At 42.6% G+C, this 22,092-nt stretch overlaps 1 protein-coding gene and 1 long non-coding RNA gene across 2 annotated transcripts in view; both read right to left on the bottom strand.

Moving 5' to 3' along the window:
* Window positions 1-17,345, bottom strand: part of LOC306823072 (matrilin-4-like) — a 19,636-nt gene extending 2,291 nt beyond the window's left edge. Inside the window, exons 1-13 of the mRNA XM_079342439.1 lie at window positions 17,323-17,345; window positions 17,159-17,243; window positions 14,323-14,601; window positions 13,727-13,902; window positions 12,467-12,625; window positions 9,000-9,231; window positions 8,081-8,256; window positions 6,781-6,939; window positions 6,288-6,519; window positions 5,372-5,547; window positions 4,044-4,202; window positions 3,552-3,783; window positions 148-426 (exon numbers count right to left, since the gene is read on the bottom strand). Of these exons, the coding sequence (XP_079198565.1) occupies window positions 148-426; window positions 3,552-3,783; window positions 4,044-4,202; window positions 5,372-5,547; window positions 6,288-6,519; window positions 6,781-6,939; window positions 8,081-8,256; window positions 9,000-9,231; window positions 12,467-12,625; window positions 13,727-13,902; window positions 14,323-14,601; window positions 17,159-17,216 (2,317 nt within the window). The 5' untranslated portion in view covers window positions 17,217-17,243; window positions 17,323-17,345. The remainder of the gene's footprint in view (window positions 1-147; window positions 427-3,551; window positions 3,784-4,043; window positions 4,203-5,371; window positions 5,548-6,287; window positions 6,520-6,780; window positions 6,940-8,080; window positions 8,257-8,999; window positions 9,232-12,466; window positions 12,626-13,726; window positions 13,903-14,322; window positions 14,602-17,158; window positions 17,244-17,322) is intronic.
* Window positions 17,346-18,790: 1,445 nt separating this feature from the next.
* LOC306822513 lies at window positions 18,791-20,890 on the bottom strand. The gene is made up of 2 exons (XR_013778893.1): window positions 20,497-20,890; window positions 18,791-19,058 (listed from the first exon to the last, which is right to left on the bottom strand). It is a non-coding gene; the product is annotated as an uncharacterized lncRNA (long non-coding RNA).
* Window positions 20,891-22,092: the final 1,202 nt, after the last annotated feature.

Genomic DNA, 22,092 nt, shown 5'->3' with positions numbered 1-22,092 from the left:
GATCCACTTTGCCTGTCTGTATTGACATGATCTGATCCACATTGATTTCTATGGTAACAGATTACACCCAGCAGATACAAAATAATACAAATAAATCAAATCAGGAGAGACAGTTCCATGTATAAGAAATAAATGGTAGATTCTCACCACTGATGTGAACGTAGGTGTCAGCCTTAGTCTGCTGTTTGATCTCCTCCTGTGTGACCACACAGCTGTAGTTGTCGGTCTTGGTCACAGTCATGTTGAGGATGATGTCGTAGCTGCCTCCTCTTTCTGTGATCTGAACTTCTTTACCATGAAGGATGTTTCCAGAACTGTCCCTCCACTCCACTTTAGGTTCAGGAGAAAATCCTTTAGCGACACACTGCAGCACGACCTGGTCCATCGTTTCTTCGAGTATTATCACCGTCAGCTCTGAAGCTGCTCCTGTGGACACAGAGGGGAAATGGACATTAAGGTAAAGACAAACAAGTCTGACAGTGGCATTGAATGCTCCTGTAGCATAATGTTGAATTCTTGTCTTGTGTTCTGGACACAGGACTTGGGCCTGTATTCAACTTTTAAAGCCTGCAGGAAGTTATTTCTGAGGGAAAAACACAATGATAAATTTATAACCACATTTTACTCTATAAAATCAAAGATAATGATGCAATGATTCAGTCAACTCCCAATAAGATTCATGATACTGGGTTTACGTTGTGATTCTTTTATGATTAATTTTAGGATTAATTTTACCAAATGAGAAAAATGATGACTAAAAAAAGATTCCTTTCATTTATTCAGGAAAACACCAATGCACCAAGGCGTACGGTTAGCTGGTTTAGCCGCGGAGCAGTGCTAAAATGCGTCCTCGAATTACACAGAAAAGCACAGAATCATGGTGCATATAAAAGTCAGTGACTGAGTTAGATCCTGATAATAAGGACACATAGAAGAACAGACTGCCACGCTCATACTGAAAGTCGTTAAACTGAGTTTACTTAGTTAAAACACGTGAACTTCCACACGGAGCAGACTGCAGTGATCAACGCTCAGGGAGAAGCGCACGTCTGGAAACATTTGATCATGTTTTCATGCCTGGTACTAAAATACGTGAAGATGATCAGAGACACTCAGTGTGTTTGTGACAACATGTGAGCAGGTTTAATCTGTAATGAACCTTAACGAGTGTAAACTGTGCTGTGTGCTGACGCTAACACATCTAAAGTCTCTCTCTCTCTCTACTGTACTCTGTTAAAGCCCTGTTCTTATTGCTGTTACAGAAACCATGTCATGGTTTCTGTAACTTGAACAGCAATAAGAACAAAGTGAGTAATCGCAAAAACATTTAAATACAAAACATAATTATTGATGTTTTCTTCTGTAATGTGGTGCATTTCATTATTTCCATGTGCCAACATGCAGTTTGTACTGACAGATTTTTTGTTTTCAATTTTTTATTTTTTATCTCTTTAGTGAATGCTAAAAATTCCCACTTCTCTATAAACCACAGGACAAAATAAGCTTTTCACCTCCAAAATATATTTCATTTAAATAACCAATACCAACGGTCATGTCAATAATCAATTTACCTGATATAAATGTGTTTTTCATATACTACATTATAAAATGCAAGGGTTTATAACATAATTAAGCTTATACTAATAATTAGAGACGATAAGCAACATTTTGATTTTGGGACAGTTCAAATTTAGTTTGGGACGGTTGAAATAGTTTTTTGGGACGGTGTTGAGAAAAGTTAGTCTGGAGCCCAGCAACCAGTAATCCACATTTTTAATCCTTAATGGGATTATTCTGAGGAAAATCCTCTTTTCTTTGGGAGATTACACTTTTTTTATGCAAAGCAAACATCAAGTTGTGTATTAATTGTGTTGATAAGTGAGTAGTTAAATTTTTTTCGTGTGCTCTTTGTTGTTTGAGACAATTTGTTAGCCAATTGTTTCAGAGCCAGCTGAGTGAGGGGCGCATTTTTTTCCCAATCCTTAGAAGACTTGCTTGGCTTCCAGGATAGACTGCAGTGATCAGTTCGGAAATTTAGATCAGACATACCTCTTGTGGATTTAGCTTGGTTTAGCATAGCAGCTTTGCTAACGGGGCACTATGGAGAACAGAGGAGAGTAGACGTGTTTCGTCACTGCACCGAGATAATGTGAGCTAAATTTGCTTCATAAACTTGTGAATTTGTGATATTATTTAGGGAACACTACAACAAACCTATTTTAACCCTTCAGCTGCACTTTTCAGTCTTTGAAATGAACACAATGTCAAACAGTCGCTCCAAACAAGAGTCTGTGAAAGTAGGCCGCAAAGCGCCCCATGCTCCGAGCTGTCCCTATTAACTACAGAGGAGGCTAGCACTGCTAGCACTCTTGATGGACTCTTTCAAAAATTATATTTTTGGAAAAATTGATGCCCTATCAACAAGCTTGCGCTTTTAAATATCTTCAGTCAGGCAAGAAGTGAAACATGCCATCGAATCACTACAGCGCATGGTGGAGGCTCATGAGGTGACGGTAAAGGAACTTGAGTGCACAGCTACGGAACAGAGTACCCAAATAGATGAGTTGGAAGCTACCATTAACATGCTAACAGGGCAAGTGAAACGCGTGGACAACAGGTGTCAAGATTTGGAGGAAAGGCCCTGTGTTAGGTGTGCTGGAGGGTCTAGATGGACCGTGCGCCACTGATTTTTTTTCACCCAGTTACTCCAGGACGTGCTTGGATTACAGACGAAGCCCCTACTTGAATGTTCCCACTGGATTCTGCAAGAGAGACCCAAGGGGCGAGACTCACTGCAGCACATCATTGCGAGAGTGCACTTCAATGTACGATCCCTGATCCTGCAGCAGCCAGCGGAGGCTATGCCCTTCTTTATAAAGCCAAGGGGATCTCCATATTAACGTATTATTCAAGAAACTTTATTTATCCCCATGGGGCATTGTACGTCTTCAGTGGCTAAGAAATGGGCCGCATTCGGCTCAACTAAACGGGACTTACGCTTCTATTCAGGTGTGAAGTTTGGTCTCCTCTACCCTGCAACTCTCAAAATCAAAATGCCTGCAGCTACTGACTTTGTGAGCAAAAATTACAAACATGGCAAAGGGCCAGGGGCGGGGCAGGCTTGAGCCGGCTTGCGTCTGTAACCACCTGCTCAGGTCTTCCTCCCCATATCCACCAACAAAGTTCTTTTCCTCCACCAGGTCACGGTGTACGATGACCAACTTGGCGGATGAAGACAGACTTTGCTCACGGTAAATCCTTAGGAACATTGGACTGCGGGTAAAGGCCAACACAAGGTTCACCCTCGTTTTACAAACCAGAGCAGTAAAATCCAGTCAGAGGACAGGGTCTCTGCAGACTCTAGCACACAAGTTTGGAGACCCAGACGGGACAAAAGGAGCAGCTTTACTTTAGGAGAAGTCTGTATTTTATTTTGAAGTACAAAATTCACAAAAATCCAGATTCAGTTGAAAGTTATTTTGCCGTGCATCGAAGAAAAGAAGCCAAATGTTCGCTTGTTTTTAAACACAGAGACGTGTTTCTTGCCTTACCGCAGAGCTTGTCCTGGAACTGAAGTCCAAACTGGTGAATGAGGTCAAGGGACTTCACCAGGAAGGCGTGGTTTTCTACTGGCGGGGATGCCATGGACTTCAGTGATGCCATGTTAGCTCCGGCCACACCCACAGCAAAGATCTTGATGCCTTCCCCTCTGGCCTCACCCGCCACCTCGTCCACAGGGTCCTGAGGACGTCCATCGGTCACGATCACAAGTACGTTTGGAACCTGAGGGGCAGAAAAGGTCCAAGTCAGACAGATGGTCACAATGAAAAATATCACATTTGTAATTATTTTCTTATATACAGTCAGTCGTGTTGACATCATAGGATTATTGAACCTCTTTGCACTTGGACTCTAATCTGGGATGTATTTTTATTTTCTCCCAGACTGACCTCCATGCTGATCAAATAGGACACGTGGTCTTTATTAGTCTGAGAAAAAACGCTTCAAACCGTCGACCTGAGCAGGTGGTTGGTTCTGTTTACCTTCGGCTGGTCTCCCTCCTCTACAGTGAACACCGAGTTCATGACGTGTTTGATGGCAAGTCCGGTCATGGTGCCCCCTCCGAGCTGCTTGATCTGATAGATACCATCGACCATAGAGTCCAGAGTGGCGTGAGTCTTCAGAGAGAACTCAGTGCGGGCCTGCAAACGACCAGACAGAGAGAGAGAGAGACAGAGAGAGAGAGAGATAGAGAGAGGGAGGAAAGAAGGAAAAAATATGAGTCTGTTAAGCACATCACAGTGGAGGAAACAAGGTTCTTCTGTAAAGACAAAATTGACATAAACAAATGAGTGAAACATAGATTTAAAAAAAAGAAAAAAATTGTTTGATGTTTTCTGCAGGTGACGGTCATACATGAAGTGAATATTTCATTCTACATGCTAATTTGAAAAAAAGATTTATGCATCAACTAAAGCGAAGATCATTGGTCTGATTTCACTAAGGCTCGACTATCTGATGCTTCCAAAGATGATCTCAGCAGATGTTCCTGTGGTGTGAGGCGTGTTCAGATTTTAACCTCCACGATCTGCTCAGAAGACAATCTGGGTTTACTTAATATCAAACATGTTCAATATTTACCATCAGAAATCCTGTTGTGTGGGGAGAACACCGAGGACGGCCGAGCACTCACTCTGGGCATTGTCATGTAGAACGCAACAATAGCCAATAGAGGAGCAAGCTGACTGAAGCAGGAAGCACAACTAACATCACCATGGCGACGACGGAGCGTAAAGTTAGATGGACGTCAGAAAGTGAGAAACAACTTGTTGATGGAAACAGCACGAGTGTTTCTACAACGTGTCTGTAAAACAAACAGCTAACAGCTAACAGCTAGCCATTTTCTAGATCACGTTTGATGGCGTGAGACGATGTGTTCTTATTCTAAATCAGATAGTGTGTGGCATGCTGAGTCAAATGTCCTGCTGCTGTCACACACTATAAAAGCTGAACTGTTCAATCTGTCATAATTTGTTGTTCTGTGTGGGCTCTCCCGATGTTTACTTAGCTTTAGTTTACCATAATGTTAGCATGCTAACTTTGTCTAGTCAGCTCCCAACACAAGAAGCATTCTTCAGAGGATGATGGGAATGTCAACTTATGCAATCGCGCAATTATATCATAGGAACTATGATGAAAAGCTTTGGATGGCGTGAGAAAACGAACCATGAATCATCCTGAAGGAAACATGAATATCTAAGGAACTTTGAGGTCAGCTAAATGTTTTAATAGAGAGATGCTGTTGGTGTTGCTCACAGTGTAATCATTCAAGAATAAAAGTGGAGATCTAAAAGCTGTGCTCCTTCAGTACCTGGCTGGAGAACTGAACCACGCCCACTCTGGTGGCGTTGAGTCCGATGTCCAGGGTGGTGAGCATGTTGATGATGAATATCCTCATGTTCTTAAAGTCCTTAGGTCCAACACTGCCAGAGCCGTCGATGAGGAAGACCAAATCCACCGGACCAGATTTACACTTCTGCTCAGGAACTGTGACGTGAAAAACCAAACAACGTTAGACCTGAAAAAAATATATTTTCAACTAAAATTATACACACAGCTCATTTACATATTTACAGCTACACCATACCCATAATTACCGGCCGATGGAACAGATGCCCCAAAGAGAACATTGGACACTATAAAATAGTGCAAAAGAAAACTGTCCAGCTCCTAACAGTCCCTAGAGAAGTCAACGTTTAGGGGGGCGGAGCAGGCAGCCATAACGGCTTCACTTAACAGGAAAAGGTCAAAGGGCCAGGGGCGGAGCAGGCTTTGAGGTGGCAGCATGGGGGCGCCCTCGCCCTGGAAGCTGGGCCAGCTGAAGCGGTCTGCCAACATTTAAATGAGCAGGCCTGAGTCTTTAGCCACCCGCTCACATCTTACCCCCATATCCACCAACAAAGTTCTTATACGCCACCAGGACACGGTGTACGATGACCAACATAGGACTGCGGGTAAAAGCCAACACAAGGTTCACCCTCGTTTTACAAACCAGAGTGGTCAAATCCAGTCAGAGGACAGGGTCTCTGCAGACTCCAGCACACAAGTGCAGAGACTCAGATGGGACAAATGGAGCAGCTTTACTTTAGGAGAAGTCTGTATTTTATCTTGAAGTACAAAATTCACAAAAATCCAGCTTTAGTTGAAAGTTGTTTTTAGCGTGCATTTAAGAAAAAAAGCCAAATGTTCGCTTGTTTTTAAACACAGAGACGTGTTTCTTGCCTTACCGCAGAGCTTGTCCTGGAACTGAGGTCCAAACTGGTGAATGAGGTCAAGGGACTTCACAAAGAAGGCGTGGTTTTCTATTGGCGGGGATGCCATGGCTATCAGTGATCCAATGTCAGATTCGGCCACGCCCACAGCAAAGATTTTGATGCCTTTCCCTCTGGCCTGAGCCGCCACCTCGTCCACCTCATCCTGAGATTCTCCATCGGTTACGATCACAAGTACGTTTGGAACCTGAGGGGCAGAAAAGGTCCGAGTCAGAGAGATGGTCACAATGAAAAATATCACATTTGTAATTCTTCTCTTATATACAGTCAGTCGTGTTGACATCATAGGATTATTGAACCTCTTTGCACTTGGACTCTAATTTGGGATGTATTTTCATTTTCTCCCAGACTGACCTCCATGCTGATCATATAGGACACGTGGTCTTTATTCGTCTGAGAAAAAACCGCTTCAAACCGTCGACCTGAGCAGGTGGTTGGTTCTGTTTACCTTCGGCCGGTCTCCCTCCTCTATAGTGAACACCGAGTTCATGACGTATTTGATGGCGAGTCCGGTCATGGTGCCCCCTCCGGGATGCTTGATCTGATTGATGCCTTTGACCATGGAGTCCAGAGTGGCGTGAGTCTTCAGAGAGAACTCAGTGTGGACCTGCAAACGACCAGACAGAGAGAGAGAAGAAAGAAGGAAAAATATGAGTCTGTTAAGCACATCACAGTGGAGGAAACAAGGTTCTTCTGTAAAGACAAAATCAACATAAACAAATGAGTGAAACATAGATTTAAAAAAAGAAAAAAATTGTTTGATGTTTTCTGCAGGTGAGGGTCATACAAGAGGTGAATCTTTCATTCTACATGCTAATTTGAAAAAAAGATTTATTCATCAACTAAAGCGAAGATCATTGGTCTGATTTCACTAAGGCTCGACTATCTGATGCTTCCAAAGATGATCTCAGCAGATGTTCCTGTGGTGTGAGGCGTGTTCAGATTTTAACCTCCACGATCTGCTCAGAAGAGAATCTGGGTTTACTTAATATCAAACATGTTCAATATTTACCATCAGAAATCCTGTTGTGTGGGGAGAACACAGAGGACAGCCGAGCACTCACTCTGGGCATTGTCATCTAGGACGCAACAATAGGCAATAGGGAAGCAAGCTGACTGAAGCAGGAAGCACAACTAACATCACCATGGCGACGATGGAACGCGAAGCGTAAAGTTAGATGGACGTCAGAAAGTGAGAAACAACTTGTAGATGGAAACAGCACGAGTGTTTCTACAACGTGTCTGTAAAACAAACATCAATCAGCTAACAGCTAGCCATTTGTTAGGTCACGTTTGACAGCGTGAGACGATGTGTTCTTATTCTAAATCAGATAGTGTGTGGCATGCTGAGTCAAATGTCCTGCTGCCGTCACACACTATAAGAACTGAACTGTTCAACCTGTCAGAATTTGTCGTTCTGTGTGGGCTCTCCCCATGTTTACTTAGCTTTAGTTTACCACAATGTTAGCATGCTAACTTTGGCTAATCAGCTCCCATCACAAGAAGCATTCTTCAGAGAATGATGGGAATGTCTACTTATGCAATTATGCGGTTATATGATAGGAACTATGATGAAAGGTTTTGGATGGCGCTAGATAACAATCCATGAATCATCCTGAAGGAAACATGAATATCTAAAGAACTTTGAGGTCAGCTAAATGTTTTAATAGAGAGATGCTGTTGGTGTTGATCACAATGGTTCATTCAAGAATAAAAGTGGAGATCTGAAAGCTGTGCTCCTTCAGTACCTGGTCGGAGAACTGAACCACGCCCACTCTGGTGGCATTGAGTCCGATGTCCAGGGTCGCGAGAATGTTGATGATGAACTTCCTCATGTTCTCAAAGTGCTGAGGTCCAACACTGCCAGAGCCGTCGATGAGGAAGACCAGATCCACCGGACCAGACTTACACTTCTGCTCAGGAACTGTGACATGGAAAACCAAACAACGTTAGACCTAAAAAAATATATATATTTTCAACTAAAATTACACACAGAGCTCATTTACATATTTAAAGCTACACCATACCCATAATTACCGGCCGATGGAACAGATGCACCAAAGAGAACATTGGACACTATAAAATAGTGCAAAAGAAAACTGTCCAGCTCCTAACAGTCCCTAGAGAAGTCAACGTTTAGGGCGGCGGACCAGGCAGCCATAACGGCTTCACTTAACAGGAGAAGGTCAAAGGGCCAGGAGCGGAGCAGGCTTTAAGGTGGCAGCATGGGGGCACCCTCGCCCTGGAAGCTGGGCCAGCTGAAGCGGTCTGCCAACATTTAAATGAGCAGGCCTGAGTCTTTAGCCACCCGCTCACATCTTACCCCCATATCCACCAACAAAGTTCTTATACGCCACCAGGACACGGTGTACGATGACCAACATAGGACTGCGGGTAAAAGCCAACACAAGGTTCACCCTCGTTTTACAAACCAGAGTGGTCAAATCCAGTCAGAGGACAGGGTCTCTGCAGACTCCAGCACACAAGTGCAGAGACTCAGACGGGACAAATGGAGCAGCTTTACTTTAGGAGAAGTCTGTATTTTGTTTTGAAGTAAAAAATTCACAAAAATCCTGCTTTAGTTGAAAGTTGTTTTTAGCGTGCATTTAAGAAAAAAAGCCAAATGTTCGCTTGTTTTTAAACACAGAGACGTGTTTCTTGCCTTACCGCAGAGCTTGTCCTGGAACTGAGGTCCAAACTGGTGAATGAGGTCAAAGGACTTCACCAGGAAGGCGTGGTTTTCTACTGACAGGGATGCTATGGACTTCAGTGATGCCATGTTAGCTCCGGCCACACCCACAGCAAAGATTTTGATGCCTTCCCCTCTGGCCTCACCCGCCACCTCGTCCACAGGGTCCTGAGGATGTCCATCGGTCACGATCACAAGTACGTTTGGAACCTGAGGGGGAGAAAAGGTCCGAGTCAGAGAGAACCCGATCACGTTTGTAATTCTTTTCTTATATACAGTCAGTCGTGTTGACATCATAGGATTATTGAACCTCTTTGCACTTGGACTCTAATCTGGGATGTGCTTTCATTTTCTCCCAGACTGACCTCCATGATGATCATATAGGACACGTGGTCTTTATTAGTCTGAGAAAAAACGCTTCAAACCGTCGACCTGAGCAGGTGGTTGGTTCTGTTTACCTTCGGCCGGTCTCCCTCCTCTATAGTGAACACAGAGTTCATGACGTGTTTGATGGCGAGTCCGGTCATGGTGCCCCCTCTGAGCTGCTTGATCTGATTGATGCCTTTGACCATGGAGTCCAGAGTGGCATGAGTCTTCAGAGAGAACTCAGTGTGGACCTGCAAACGACCAGACAGAGAGAGAGAGAGAGAGAGAGAGAGAGAGAGAGAGAGAGAGAGAGAGAGAGAGAGAGAGAGAGAGAGAGAGAGGAAAGAAGGAAAAATATGAGTCTGTTAAGCACATCACAGTGGAGGAAACAAGGTTCTTCTGTAAAGACAAAATCAACATAAACAAATGAGTGAAACATAGATTTAAAAAAAAGAATTCTTTTTTTATGTTTTCTGCAGGTGAGGGTCATACATGAGGTGAATCTTTCATTCTACATGCTAATTTGAAAAAAAGATTTATGCATCAACTAAAGCGAAGATCATTGGTCTGATTTCACTAAGGCTCGACTATCTGATGCTTCCAAAGATGATCTCAGCAGATGTTCCTGTGGTGTGAGGCGTGTTCAGATTTTAACAACCACGATCTGCTCAGAAGACAATCTGGGTTTACTTAATATCAAACATGTTCAATATTTACCATCAGAAATCCTGTTGTGTGGGGAGAACACCGAGGACGGCCGAGCACTCACTCTGGGCAGTGTCATGTAGAACGCAATGATAGCCAATAGAGGAGCAAGCTGACTGAAGCAGGAAGCACAACTAACATCACCATGGCGACGACGGAACGCGAAGCGTAAAGTTAAATGGACGTCAGAAAGGATAGGATAGGATATAACTTTATTGATCCCCAATGGGGAAATTCGGGCGTTACAGCAGCAGCAGCAGTGCAGAATCAAAAACAAAAGTCAAAATCGAATAAAAAAGTAACAACATAAGCATAAATACAATCCAGGTAGTAATGGGGGGATATATACAGAGGACTATAGCACGGTGGACTCAGCAGGGCAATGGAAAAGATATTAATAATACTGTGCAGTGAATGGCATGTTAAAGTGACCAGTGAAAGAATTTAAAGTGGCATTGTGATCAGAGGGTTATGTAAACAGTATTGACTGTTATAAGCATAATAAATATAGTGCAATTTGACTGGAGTATAGATATATAGTTAGAAAGTGAGAAACAACTTGTAGATGGAAACAGCACGAGTGTTTCTACAACGTGTCTGTAAAACAAACAGCAATCAGCTAACAGCTAGCCATTTGTTAGATCACGTTTGATGGCGTGAGACGATGTGTTCTTATTCTAAATCAGATAGTGTGTGGCATGCTGAGTCAAATGTCCTGCTGCCGTCACACACTATAAGAACTGAACTGTTCAACCTGTCATAATTTGTTGTTCTGTGTGGGCTCTCCCCATGTTTACTTAGCTTTAGTTTACCATAATGTTAGCATGCTAACTTTGTCTAATCAGCTCCCAACACAAGAAGCATTCTTCAGAGAATGATAGGAATGTCTACTTATGCAATTATGCGGTTATATGATAGGAACTATGATGAAAAGTTTTGGATGGCGCTAGAAAACAATCCATGAATCATCCTGAAGGAAACATGAATATCTAAGGAACTTTGAGGTCAGCTAAATGTTTTAATAGAGAGATGCTGTTGGTGTTGCTCACAGTGTAATCATTCAAGAATAAAAGTGGAGATCTGAAAGCTGTGCTCCTTCAGTACCTGGCTGGAGAACTGAACCACGCCCACTCTGGTGGCGTTGAGTCCGATATCCAGGGTCGCGAGCATGTTGATCATGAACTTCCTCATGGTCTCAAAGTCCTGAGGTCTAACACTGCCAGAGTCGTCGATGAGGAAGACCAGATCCACCGGACCAGACTTACACTTCTGCTCAGGAGCTGTGACGTGAAAAACCAAACAACGTTAGACCTGAAAAAGATATTTTCAACTAAAATTCAACAAACAACATTGAGGGGGGCGTAGCAGGCGGCCATAACGGCTTCACTTAACAGGAGAAGGTCAAAGGGCCAGGGGCGGTGCAGGCTTTGAGGTGGCAGCATGGGGGCGCCCTCGCTGTGGGGGCTGGGCCAGCTGAAGCGGTCTGCCAACATCTAAATGAGCAGGCCTGAGTCTTTAGCCACCCGCTCACATCTTACCCCCATATCCACCAACAAAGTTCTTATCCCCCACCAGGACACAGTGTACGATGACCAACATAGGACTGTGGGTAAAAGCCAACACAAGGTTCACCCTCGTTTTACAAACCAGAGTGGTAAAATCCAGTCAGAGGACAGGGTCTCTGCAGACTCCAGCACACAAGTGTGGAGACCCAGACGGGACAAATGGAGCAGCTTTACTTTAGGATAAGTCTGTATTTTATTTTGAAGGACAAAATTCACAAAAATCCTGCTTTAGTTGAAAGTTATTTTTGCCGTGCATCGAAGAAAAAAAGCCAAATGTTTCCTTGTTTTTAAACACAGAGACGTGTTTCCTGCCTTACCGCAGAGCTTGTCCTGGAACTGAGGTCCAAACTGGTGAATGAGGTCAAAGGACTTCACCAGGAAGGCCTGGTCTTTCACTGGAGGGGACGCCATGGCCTTCAGTGATTCCATGTTTGCTCTGGCCACACCCACAGCCAAGATCTTGATGCCTATCCCTATGTCCTCACCCGCCACCTCGTCCACAGGGTCCTGAGGACGTCCATCGGTCACGATCACAAGTACGTTAGGAACCTGAGGGGCAGAAAAGGTCCGAGTCAGAGAGATGGTCACAATGAAAAATATCACATTTGTAATTATTTTGTTATATACAGTCAGTCGTGTTGACATCATAGGATTATTGAACCTCTTTACACTTGGACTCTAATTTGGGATGTATTTTCATTTTCTCCCAGACTGACCTCCATGCTGATCATATAGGACACGTGGTCTTTATTCGTCTGAGAAAAACCGCTTCAAACCATCGACCTGAGCAGGTGGTTGGTTCTGTTTACCTTCGGCCGGTCTCCCTCCTCTACAGTGAACACCGAGTTCATGACGTGTTTGATGGCGAGTCCGGTCATGGTGCCCCCTCCGAGCTGCTTGATCTGATTGATGCCTTTGACCATGGAGTCCAGAGTGGCATGAGTCTTCAGAGAGAACTCAGTGTGGACCTGCAAACGACCAGACAGAGGGAAAGAGAGATAGAGAGAGGGAGAGAGAGAGAGAGACAGAGAGAGAGAGAGAGGAAAGAAGGAAAAATAAAGAGACGTGTGTTAAGCACATCACAGTGGAGGAAACAAGGTTCTTCTGTAAAGACAAAATCGACCAAAACAAATGAGTGAAATGTAGATTCAGATAAAGAAAATATTCGATCAAGTTGATGTTTTCTGCAGGTGAGGGTCATACATGAGGTGAATCTTTCATTCTACATGCTAATTTGAAAAAAAGATTTATGCATCAACTAAAGCGAAGATCATTGGGCTGATTTCACTAAGGCTCGACTATCTGATGCTTCCAAAGATGATCTCAGCAGATGTTCCTGTGGTGTGAGGCGTGTTCAGATTTTAACCTCCACGATCTGCTCAGAAGAGAATCTGGGTTTACTTAATATCAAACATGTTCAATATTTACCATCAGAAATCCTGTTGTGTGGGGAGAACACCGAGGACGGCCGAGCACTCACTCTGGGCATTGTCATCTAGGACGCAACAATAGGCAATAGGGAAGCAAGCTGACTGAAGCAGGAAGCACAACTAACATCACCATGGCGACGATGGAACGCGAAGCGTAAAGTTCGATGGACGTCAGAAAGTGAGAAACAACTTGTAGATGGAAACAGCACGAGTGTTTCTACAACGTGTCTGTAAAACAAACATCAATCAGCTAACAGCTAGCCATTTGTTAGATCACGTTTGATGGCGTGAGACGATGTGTTCTTATTCTAAATCAGATAGTGTGTGGCATGCTGAGTCAAATGTCCTGCTGCCGTCACACACTATAAGAACTGAACTGTTCAACCTGTCATAATTTGTTGTTCTGTGTGGGCTCTCCCCATGTTTACTTAGCTTTAGTTTACCACAATGTTAGCATGCCAACTTTGTCTAGTCAGCTCCCAACACAAGAAGCATTCTTCAGAGGATGATGGGAATGTCAACTTATGCAATTATGCAGTTATATCATAGGAAGTATGATGAAAAGTTTTGGATGGCGTGAGAAAACTATCCATGAATCATCCTAAAAGTGGAGATCTGAAAGCTGTGGTCCTTCAGTACCTGGTCGGAGAACAGAACCACACCCACTCTGGTGGCGTTGAGTCCGATGTCCAGGGTGGCGAGCATGTCGATCATGAACTTCCTCATAGTCTCAAAGTCCTTAGGTCCAACACTGCCAGAGTCGTCGATGAGGAAGACCAGATCCACCGGACCAGACTTACACTTCTGCTCAGGAGCTGTGACGTGACAGAGACAGTTCATTTACATATTTAAAGCTACAGAAACAGCCTGTTCTGAGCAGGGCTGAAATAGAGGGGTTAATAGACATGATCAAATACAAGATCAGAGTGGATTTACAACAACACACTTCACACACATGTTCAAGAGGAGGAGGATTTGAGACCTTTACGGCTTTGTTCAGACTGCCGCTGCAATCAGATTTTTCCCCAAATCAGATCAGAATCCGATCTAACTGACTGACTGTCCACATTATAAATTGCCAGTGATCAGATCCACTTTGCCTGTCTGTATTGACATGATCTGATCCACATTGATTTCTATGGTAACAGATTACACCCAGCAGATACAAAATAATACAAATAAATCAAATCAGGAGAGACAGTTCCATGTATAAGAAATAAATGGTAGAATCTCACCACTGATGTGAACGTAGGTGTCAGCCTTAGTCTGCTGTTTGATCTCATCCTGTGTGACCACACAGCTGTAGGTGTCGGTCTTGGTCACAGTCATGTTGACGATGATGTTGTAGCTGCCTCCTCTTTCTGTGATCTGAACTTCTTTACCATGAAGGATGTTTCCAGAACTGTCCCTCCACTCCACTTTAGGGTCAGGAGAAAATCCTTTAGCGACACACTGCAGCACGACCTGGTCCATCGTTTCTTCGAGTGTTATCACAGTCAGCTCTGAAGCTGCTCCTGTAGACACAGAGGGGAAATGGACATTTATGGTAAAGACAAACAAGTCTGATAAAGGACAATGGCATTGGATCCTCCTGTAGCATAATGTTGAATTCTTGTCTTGTGTTCTGGACACAGGACTTGGGCCTGTATTCAACTTTTAAAGCCTGCAGGAAGTTATTTCTGAGGGAAAAACACAATGGACTTCACCTATAGCACCTCCCATCCCCCATGGTTTGGCTCGAAGATGGATGTTTTCCCAACTGTTCTCTGCCCCTTGGAATTACTATGTTTTTGTGCTCGTGGTGTCATGGTTTGGTTTTGTTCTGCATTTAATCCTGTTTTAGTTTTCATTTCCCTCGTGTTTTGACATTTGTTCTTAGTGTGGTTTACTTTAGTCCTGAGTGTGTTTCCCTGTATCCTTGTGTTCTTCTATGTTGTCTGGAGGCTTGTTTTCCTGTTACTTGTGTTTTCAGGTTCTTAGTTTGGTGTTTCCTAGTCTTGTTTTAAGTGTTTCCTGTTTTATTTTGTAATATCTTGTTTTAGTTCATGTCTTTTCATTGTCAGGTTTTACTTTGTACTTGTCCTCAGTGTTCTGGTCTTGTGTTCTTTGTTCCTTGTGTTTCCCGCCTTTGTGATTACCCTGATGTTCCTCACCTGTCTCGTTAGTCTCACCTGTGTCTGATTACCCCATGTCTATTTAGTCTCTGTGTTTGCCTCAGTTTCTTGTCGGTTCATTGTCATTGTCTCGTGGTTTGTCGTTGTCCTGGAATGTGTTTCATCTCCCTGCTCCCTGTGTTTCTCATCGTGGATTTTTGTTCTTTAAGTAAGTCTTGGTTTTTGCCTTTTTGTTAAAATAAATAAAGTGTATTCTGCACTTGGGTCCTCCTCCCTGTATTCTGCCTGCTAACTCATGACACGTGGTTTTTTGACGTTTTGGGTTTAGTTTTTGAATAGTAAGTTTTTGTTTGTGTTTTTGCCTTTTTAGTTAAAATAAATATTTTTTGTTTATTCTGCAATTGAGTCCTCCTCCTTGTTTTCTGCCCGTAATGTCATGAAATCTGCCCATAAATAAAATGTATTATCATTATTGTTACAAGCAGACGCTGCTTTGTTTTCTGTCGTTTAGTTTATAATAGTTATTTGTTTGAGTTTCATTAAGTGACTGGATGTTTCTTTGTTATATCAATTCTGTTATAATTTAAAGAGCAGTTTTTTGTGATGACTGGTGTGTTTGCATTGTGACAGAAGCTGGGTGAAAGGGCTTTGTGTTCTGATTTCAAGCCTTCAATTTATTCATAACACATTATTTAACAATAATAATAATAATAAATAGACGCTTTAACACTGCATGTCATACCTACCCATGCACACCCATTCACACACTTATGGCTGGTTGCTATGCACATTGACCATAAAGTTACTAATCCCATTCATACACATTTATGCAACATATTTGTTGGTTCTCTAATATCAGAGTTGTGCCCCCTCAGTTTATTAACTTAATGTTACAACGTTGATGATTTATATTAAGAACTAAAGAAAGTTAATAATTAATGATACAACATTTATAACCACATTTTACTCTGTAAACCCGAACATAAATGTTGACCAAAAGGGATATAACGATTCAATGAACTCCCGACACAATGTTCACTATACGATCCTTTTAAGTTTAATTTCACAAAATGAGACAAAAAAGAAAAATTTTGACTAACAAAGGTTCCTTACATTTTTTCAGGAAAACACCAATGAACCTCATAATCTCTTTGGCTCGTGAAATCGTTTTAGCAAGCAGGGCTACAAACCCGCTTGTTAGTGTGGTTTGGCTTTGAAGCTGTCATGGTAACGCCTGCCTGTCACAACCAACTTCCTGACACTCACAATATTACTGGGATTTGTTTTTCAGACTACCGATGTGAATCTTGACACCTTTGAATGAATTTTTAACTGCCTCACAATTAATCTTTTCCATTTGACCGCATATTAGCTCCTGCAAAACCCCAACACATTGGTGCCCCGTGTGAGGCCCTTAATAAACCAGCTTTGCTGCAGTGTTCTCCTGGAACTCACAGTACTGTGGGAGGACCATATCGAGGAGGCCAAGGAGAGAAAGAGGGAAAAATACACTGAGCTCGTGGAGTGTTGCATCTAGTGGATGTATGTTGTAAATGTGTGTGTGCCTGTGTGTGTGTGTGTGTGGGGGCAGCTGATTGCACAAGATGTCCCTCTTAAAGCAGGAAGTAGCAGGGTTTGGTGCAGATGTGTGATAGTAGAAGATATGGTGCTCCTCTTACAGATCAACTTGTCCATCATGTGTTCGATTGGAACAGACACATTTATGCACTTCTTCACTTTAAGCTGTGTACCGTGCATCTGCACTTCCTGTTTGATGTTTGGGCCGTGTGTTATTTAGTCTATGTGAGTCTCCCTGCAACCAGATTTAACTCCAGGTCCAAATAAAGTCACCTGAAGCTGATCCACTTTTCACACAGGTGAGCTTCAGTGTGCATGAATCCCTCCCACACTTCCTCTTTTTAGTCCCAAAGTGAGTGAAAGTGTAGATGTGAAGTACCTGACACAGAGAGGAGGACGAGGACGATGAAGAGACTGGCTGCTCGGATCAAACTCATGGCTGCTCCTCTCCTCTCTCGCTGGGACTTTACGGACGATCAAACATGTTAGCAGGTGGAATAATAAGAAGACAGCAGCACTCAAACATTAGCAGACTCTACTTACATGTGAAGAAGAGTATGGTCTGAAAGAAGACTCTGCAGGCAATGAGCCGACAACACATATCAGAGTGTTTTTAATATCTACACTTCCTGCCTCTTTACATGATCATATTTGATAAGGCACTGGGTATGACTTGTTTTGGTGAAGAGTCCTCACAATATATGCAGTATTAAATGTGTTATTGTATGGTCCAAATCACAGATAAAATAATTAATTTAATAACATTATTCATATAATTTGTCTTTAAATGACACCAACACGGGGCATTTTTGACCCATGTATGTAAACTTGATGATATAATACAAAACCTATATTTCTTCATGAGGTAAGAAAACAAGATATTCAATGGTAAACTGGTATATTCAATGATAATATACATTGATTTAAACATTCTGGCAAAGAAATACTCAGCTATACATGAGAATACATGATGAGGAAATGAATGCAGGTCATTGTTGATCCATGTTGAGCATTAGAGGGGTAGTGATACACAAATTATTTTTATTTAAAAAGTAAGAACGGAAAAATTGAAACAAAGATGTGCAATGATCAAAAACAAGTTATTTGAGGAAAACTGAATTATAAAATTAATATATGCAAAAAAAATTCTAAATGTCAACAGCGCCTCTTTTTTTTCCGTAAGCTCCGCAAACTTCAGGGTCACCAATCCATTCTGACAGTTTTCTATAAATGTTTCATTGAATCCATCCTCACATTCAACATCACCGCCTGGTTTGGTTCACTCACTCTCACTCACCGCAACACTCTTAGTAAAATCATCAAAATAAGCAGTATAATCATTGGTCAGGAACAGCAGTCACTCACTAACATCTACAACAGCAGAGTCCTGAGCAAAGGCACCCAGATCTCCACTGAGCCTTCACACACCCTGCACCCTCACTACACTGTGCTGCCTTCAGGGCCCTCAGGTACAGCACCCTCACTACACTCTGCTGCCTTCAGGGCCCTCAGGTACAGCACCCTCACTACACTCTACTGCCTTCAGGGCCCTCAGGTACAGCACCCTCACTACACTCTGCTGCCTTCAGGGCCCTCAGGTACAGCACCCTCACTACTCTCTGCTGCCTTCATGGCCCTCAGGTACAGCACCCTCACTACTCTCTGCTGCCTTCAGGGCCCTCAGGTACAGCACCCTCACTACACTCTGCTGCCTTCAGGGCCCTCAGGTACAGCACCCTCACTACACTCTGCTGCCTTCAGGGCCCTCAGGTACAGCACCCTCACTACACTCTGCTGCCTTCAGGGCCCTCAGGTACAGGGCGCTCCCACTGAGGACAAAGAGCAACGAAGTTCCTAACGGATAAATAAAGTTCATTTGATTGATTGATTGATTGATGTAGATTAAAAAATACATTTTGACTGATGTTGTGCATCAAAGGGTTAAAAAAACAGACCAAAATATAGTTTTTTCACAAAAGCATCAGGATGAACTTCACAACACGACCTTGAGTTAACAGAAATAAATGTTTATTTTGGACCTGAAGGGATTTCTTAGCTTTCAGGCTGCCTCTAGTGGAAGCTGAAGGAACTGCAGCTGTTTACACTTTAACATTAGACACCGGAGTTAGCACACAAACTAAAGGAAGCGTTCAGGCTGAAGAGAGAAACACATTTAGCCCACTCTTTTCTTCTGGTTCATCCTGTCGATGATGTGCAGGGTTAGAGTGTGTAAGAGGATCACTCCCCAGGACAGAGGACATTTAGAGGTCACGCTGCACCTGTAAGGCCACAGCGATCATCCGTGACATCACACACCCCAGACACACCATGGGTGCATTCGGATTGTCTCTCCTATCCACTTTCACTAGTGTTTTTTCCTTAACCCCGGAAGCAGCTAAGTGGCGTAGAAAGTGCCGCCCCACAATTCATTGCGGCCGCAACTTTTAAAACGACTTGCTCATCCGACCCATCTCAGAGCGTTCACGAAAACTAAGGATCTGTCAGAGGAGAAATGTGGAGACAATCTGCATATTGATTTGACTTTGACTTTGAATTATTTACAGCCTTTGTATTTATTTCATTTCTTTGTGTGTGTGTGTGTGTGTGTGTGTGAGAAGAAGGTGAACATTGCTTACATTCTTCTTCTTCTGTTTGTGGAGATTATTTGCTGTTATTTGATGATTTAATACGTGAAATCGTAATTTCTGAATTTCTGTGAATACGTTCAGTTTGGTTTAATCTTGTAGAGGTGACTTTACTGTTTGCAGACTACGATCTATTCTGAGAAGCTATGACCATATTTGAAGAGAAGTATGTCATTTGAGGTATTCTAAAAGTATAATGTATGGTCTCAGTAGAATGAGGAATTGTTCTTCAAATAGAGGTTTGACATTTGAAAGAGTAAAGGTGATGTGATTCTTCATACCATGTATAGAAATATCTAAAATGGGAAGGAATTTATGACACCTGTTGTGCTGTACATAATGGCTCCACACTGAACATGAAATTATCTATCTTTCAGCCTGCACAGAGTCTCAGTGTTGTCTGTTAGATCAGAACCACGGCCGTGATATGCTGCGTTAATATTATCCAGTCTGTTGATAGATTCAGCTTTAGGGACATTTATATTATTCAACCCATCACAGGCCTATAAAACCTTATTTATAAAAAAGGAACAGAGACGCACATCATAGAGGTTAGCACTGTAAATATTTACCTTAACTTTAAACTATCTTAAATCCAGAGGTAAACTCTGAACGTGATGTTATAAAACCATCACAGTGAAGTTTCCTGGTATCTAATAAAGCCTACCTTTTATTTTTATTCACACCACGTGGTTTTTAGGATTATTTCACCGGTAAGAAGGCTCAAACATTTTTAGATGAGCTTTTTGTAGTCCATTTTATGAAAACTGTAGTTCCACCACGGCAGACTCGCGTCACTAACCTCCGCCGCCATTACATTTTTATGACGTCACCTAAGTCCTTTATGAAGTCTCCTAACACCTTTCCTTAACCCCGCGACATTTTCACGGGGTTAAGGTAAAGTGGACAGTGAAAGTAGATAGGAGGGATAATTTGAATGCACCCCATGTTCACCCCCCTGCCCTCAGGAAGGATGCTGCTCGTGCACACAACAACCAGCCTCCGGAACAGCTTTAACCACAGAGATGTCTCACTTATGAACCCCCCACTACAGAAGCTTCAAGAAGCTCACCAATGTTCACCTCTTTGTTGTTCTGGCTGCTGCTTCAGGGCTTCTTCTATTGAAATGTGACAACCCTGCAATAAACTAAAAACAACAAGCACAAAATGTAAAGATGAATTATTATTCATCAAATGAAGCCGAGTTAGTTTCGGCAGGTTCGCGTCAGCTGATCTCACGCAAGCCTCATCAGCTGATGGTCGGCTGATCTGCTGAAAGCATCCTATTGGCCACATAGTTTCTTACGCCGTCTTATTGAACTGCTCGAGCCTGCCAATGCTTCTCTGCTCCCTCTGCCTGCTGTGACGAGCTGCATGACAACGCCGAGCCGAGTCTGGAAACACCTTTCTTCTTACCCTGCTGCTCGTTATGTCGGCCCCCCGTCCACGATGAGGATTTCCTACTTGCATCACTACGTGTTCGGTCTCCTAGCAACCCTGACGGCGTTCGTTTTTGACAGATTTGATTTTATTTCTTTGATTTTATTAACCTTTATTTAACCATTCTGAATTGAGATTCAGAATCTGTTTTTCAAGGGGGTCCTGGCCTAAGAAAGCAGCACAGTAGGTCCACATCAAGTACACATTTGGACAACATCAACAAAACAAACATAAAAACAGCTAAAACAGTTTGACAGATCACATCATTACAGGATAATCATTTGCTGCGTTCGGTGAGAGAACATGTGCATGCAGATCAATTCATGTTTGTCCGTTTCCGGGTGGAGATGAAGTCCCAGCAGTTTACCGTTCATGTATGTTTTTAATGCTAATAAAGAATACACAGGGACAGGTCATAAATGAAAGAGCATAAACACAGTCCCTGTGAGCTGGAGTGAACTTCTGTTTCATCATTCTTGTAAATGACCATGTGAAGAGAAAAAAAAACATTAAAGGGAGAGGTAGAATGTTCACCTCTGTATTTCAATTATTGTTATGAGTTTTATATATTGTTTTTCTTTTGTTTGTTTTGTTTTTCTTTATGCTTCAGGGCTTTTATTTTGAAGGCAGAGTTTGCTCAGAGAGAAAATCTCAGTCGTCCATTCAATGTTAAATAGCAAGCAGCTGGAAAGGTGCACAAGGTCCGATCCTGCTCTGTCTGATTCTTTATCCAGCGTGTTTGATTTGTTTGGGACGTTTGTGTGTGTCCGTGCTCCGGTGGAGCTTAGTCGTCAGGTTGGAGCAGTTCGGGTTGGTCAAGCAGCTGTTTTTCCACCATCAGCTGTTTAATGGCCTCCGACGCATGCCTTTGATTTAGGTTGTAACTTTGGCTTCAGTCATGAGTTTTGAATTTCACTCTTGTTTTTAACATATGTTTGTGACAAAATGTTCACTTTAAATGAACTTGATGAATTCTTAGTTTATATCATAGTTTGTTGACATGTGATTTTATTGTAAATGGGTATGCTATGTGTTCTATTTGTATATTTGGTACGTGGTTTATGTTTAATGGTTGTTTCCTATTTGAGTTTTCTTTCCACAGCTCTTACGGTGTGTTTGTGATGATTGCATTGATCTATGAAATAAAAGTGATCATAAACCATCAGTCAAGCAGAGAGTCATCCATTGTTCCAGCCGGGTCTGCTACAATTCAGCTGAGTGTTTTTTA

Source organism: Symphodus melops (genome assembly GCF_947650265.1).
Source record: "Symphodus melops genome assembly, chromosome: 4".
In the NCBI taxonomy this organism is placed as follows: domain Eukaryota; kingdom Metazoa; phylum Chordata; class Actinopteri; order Labriformes; family Labridae; genus Symphodus; species Symphodus melops.
This window is presented reverse-complemented; position numbering and strand designations above follow the sequence as displayed.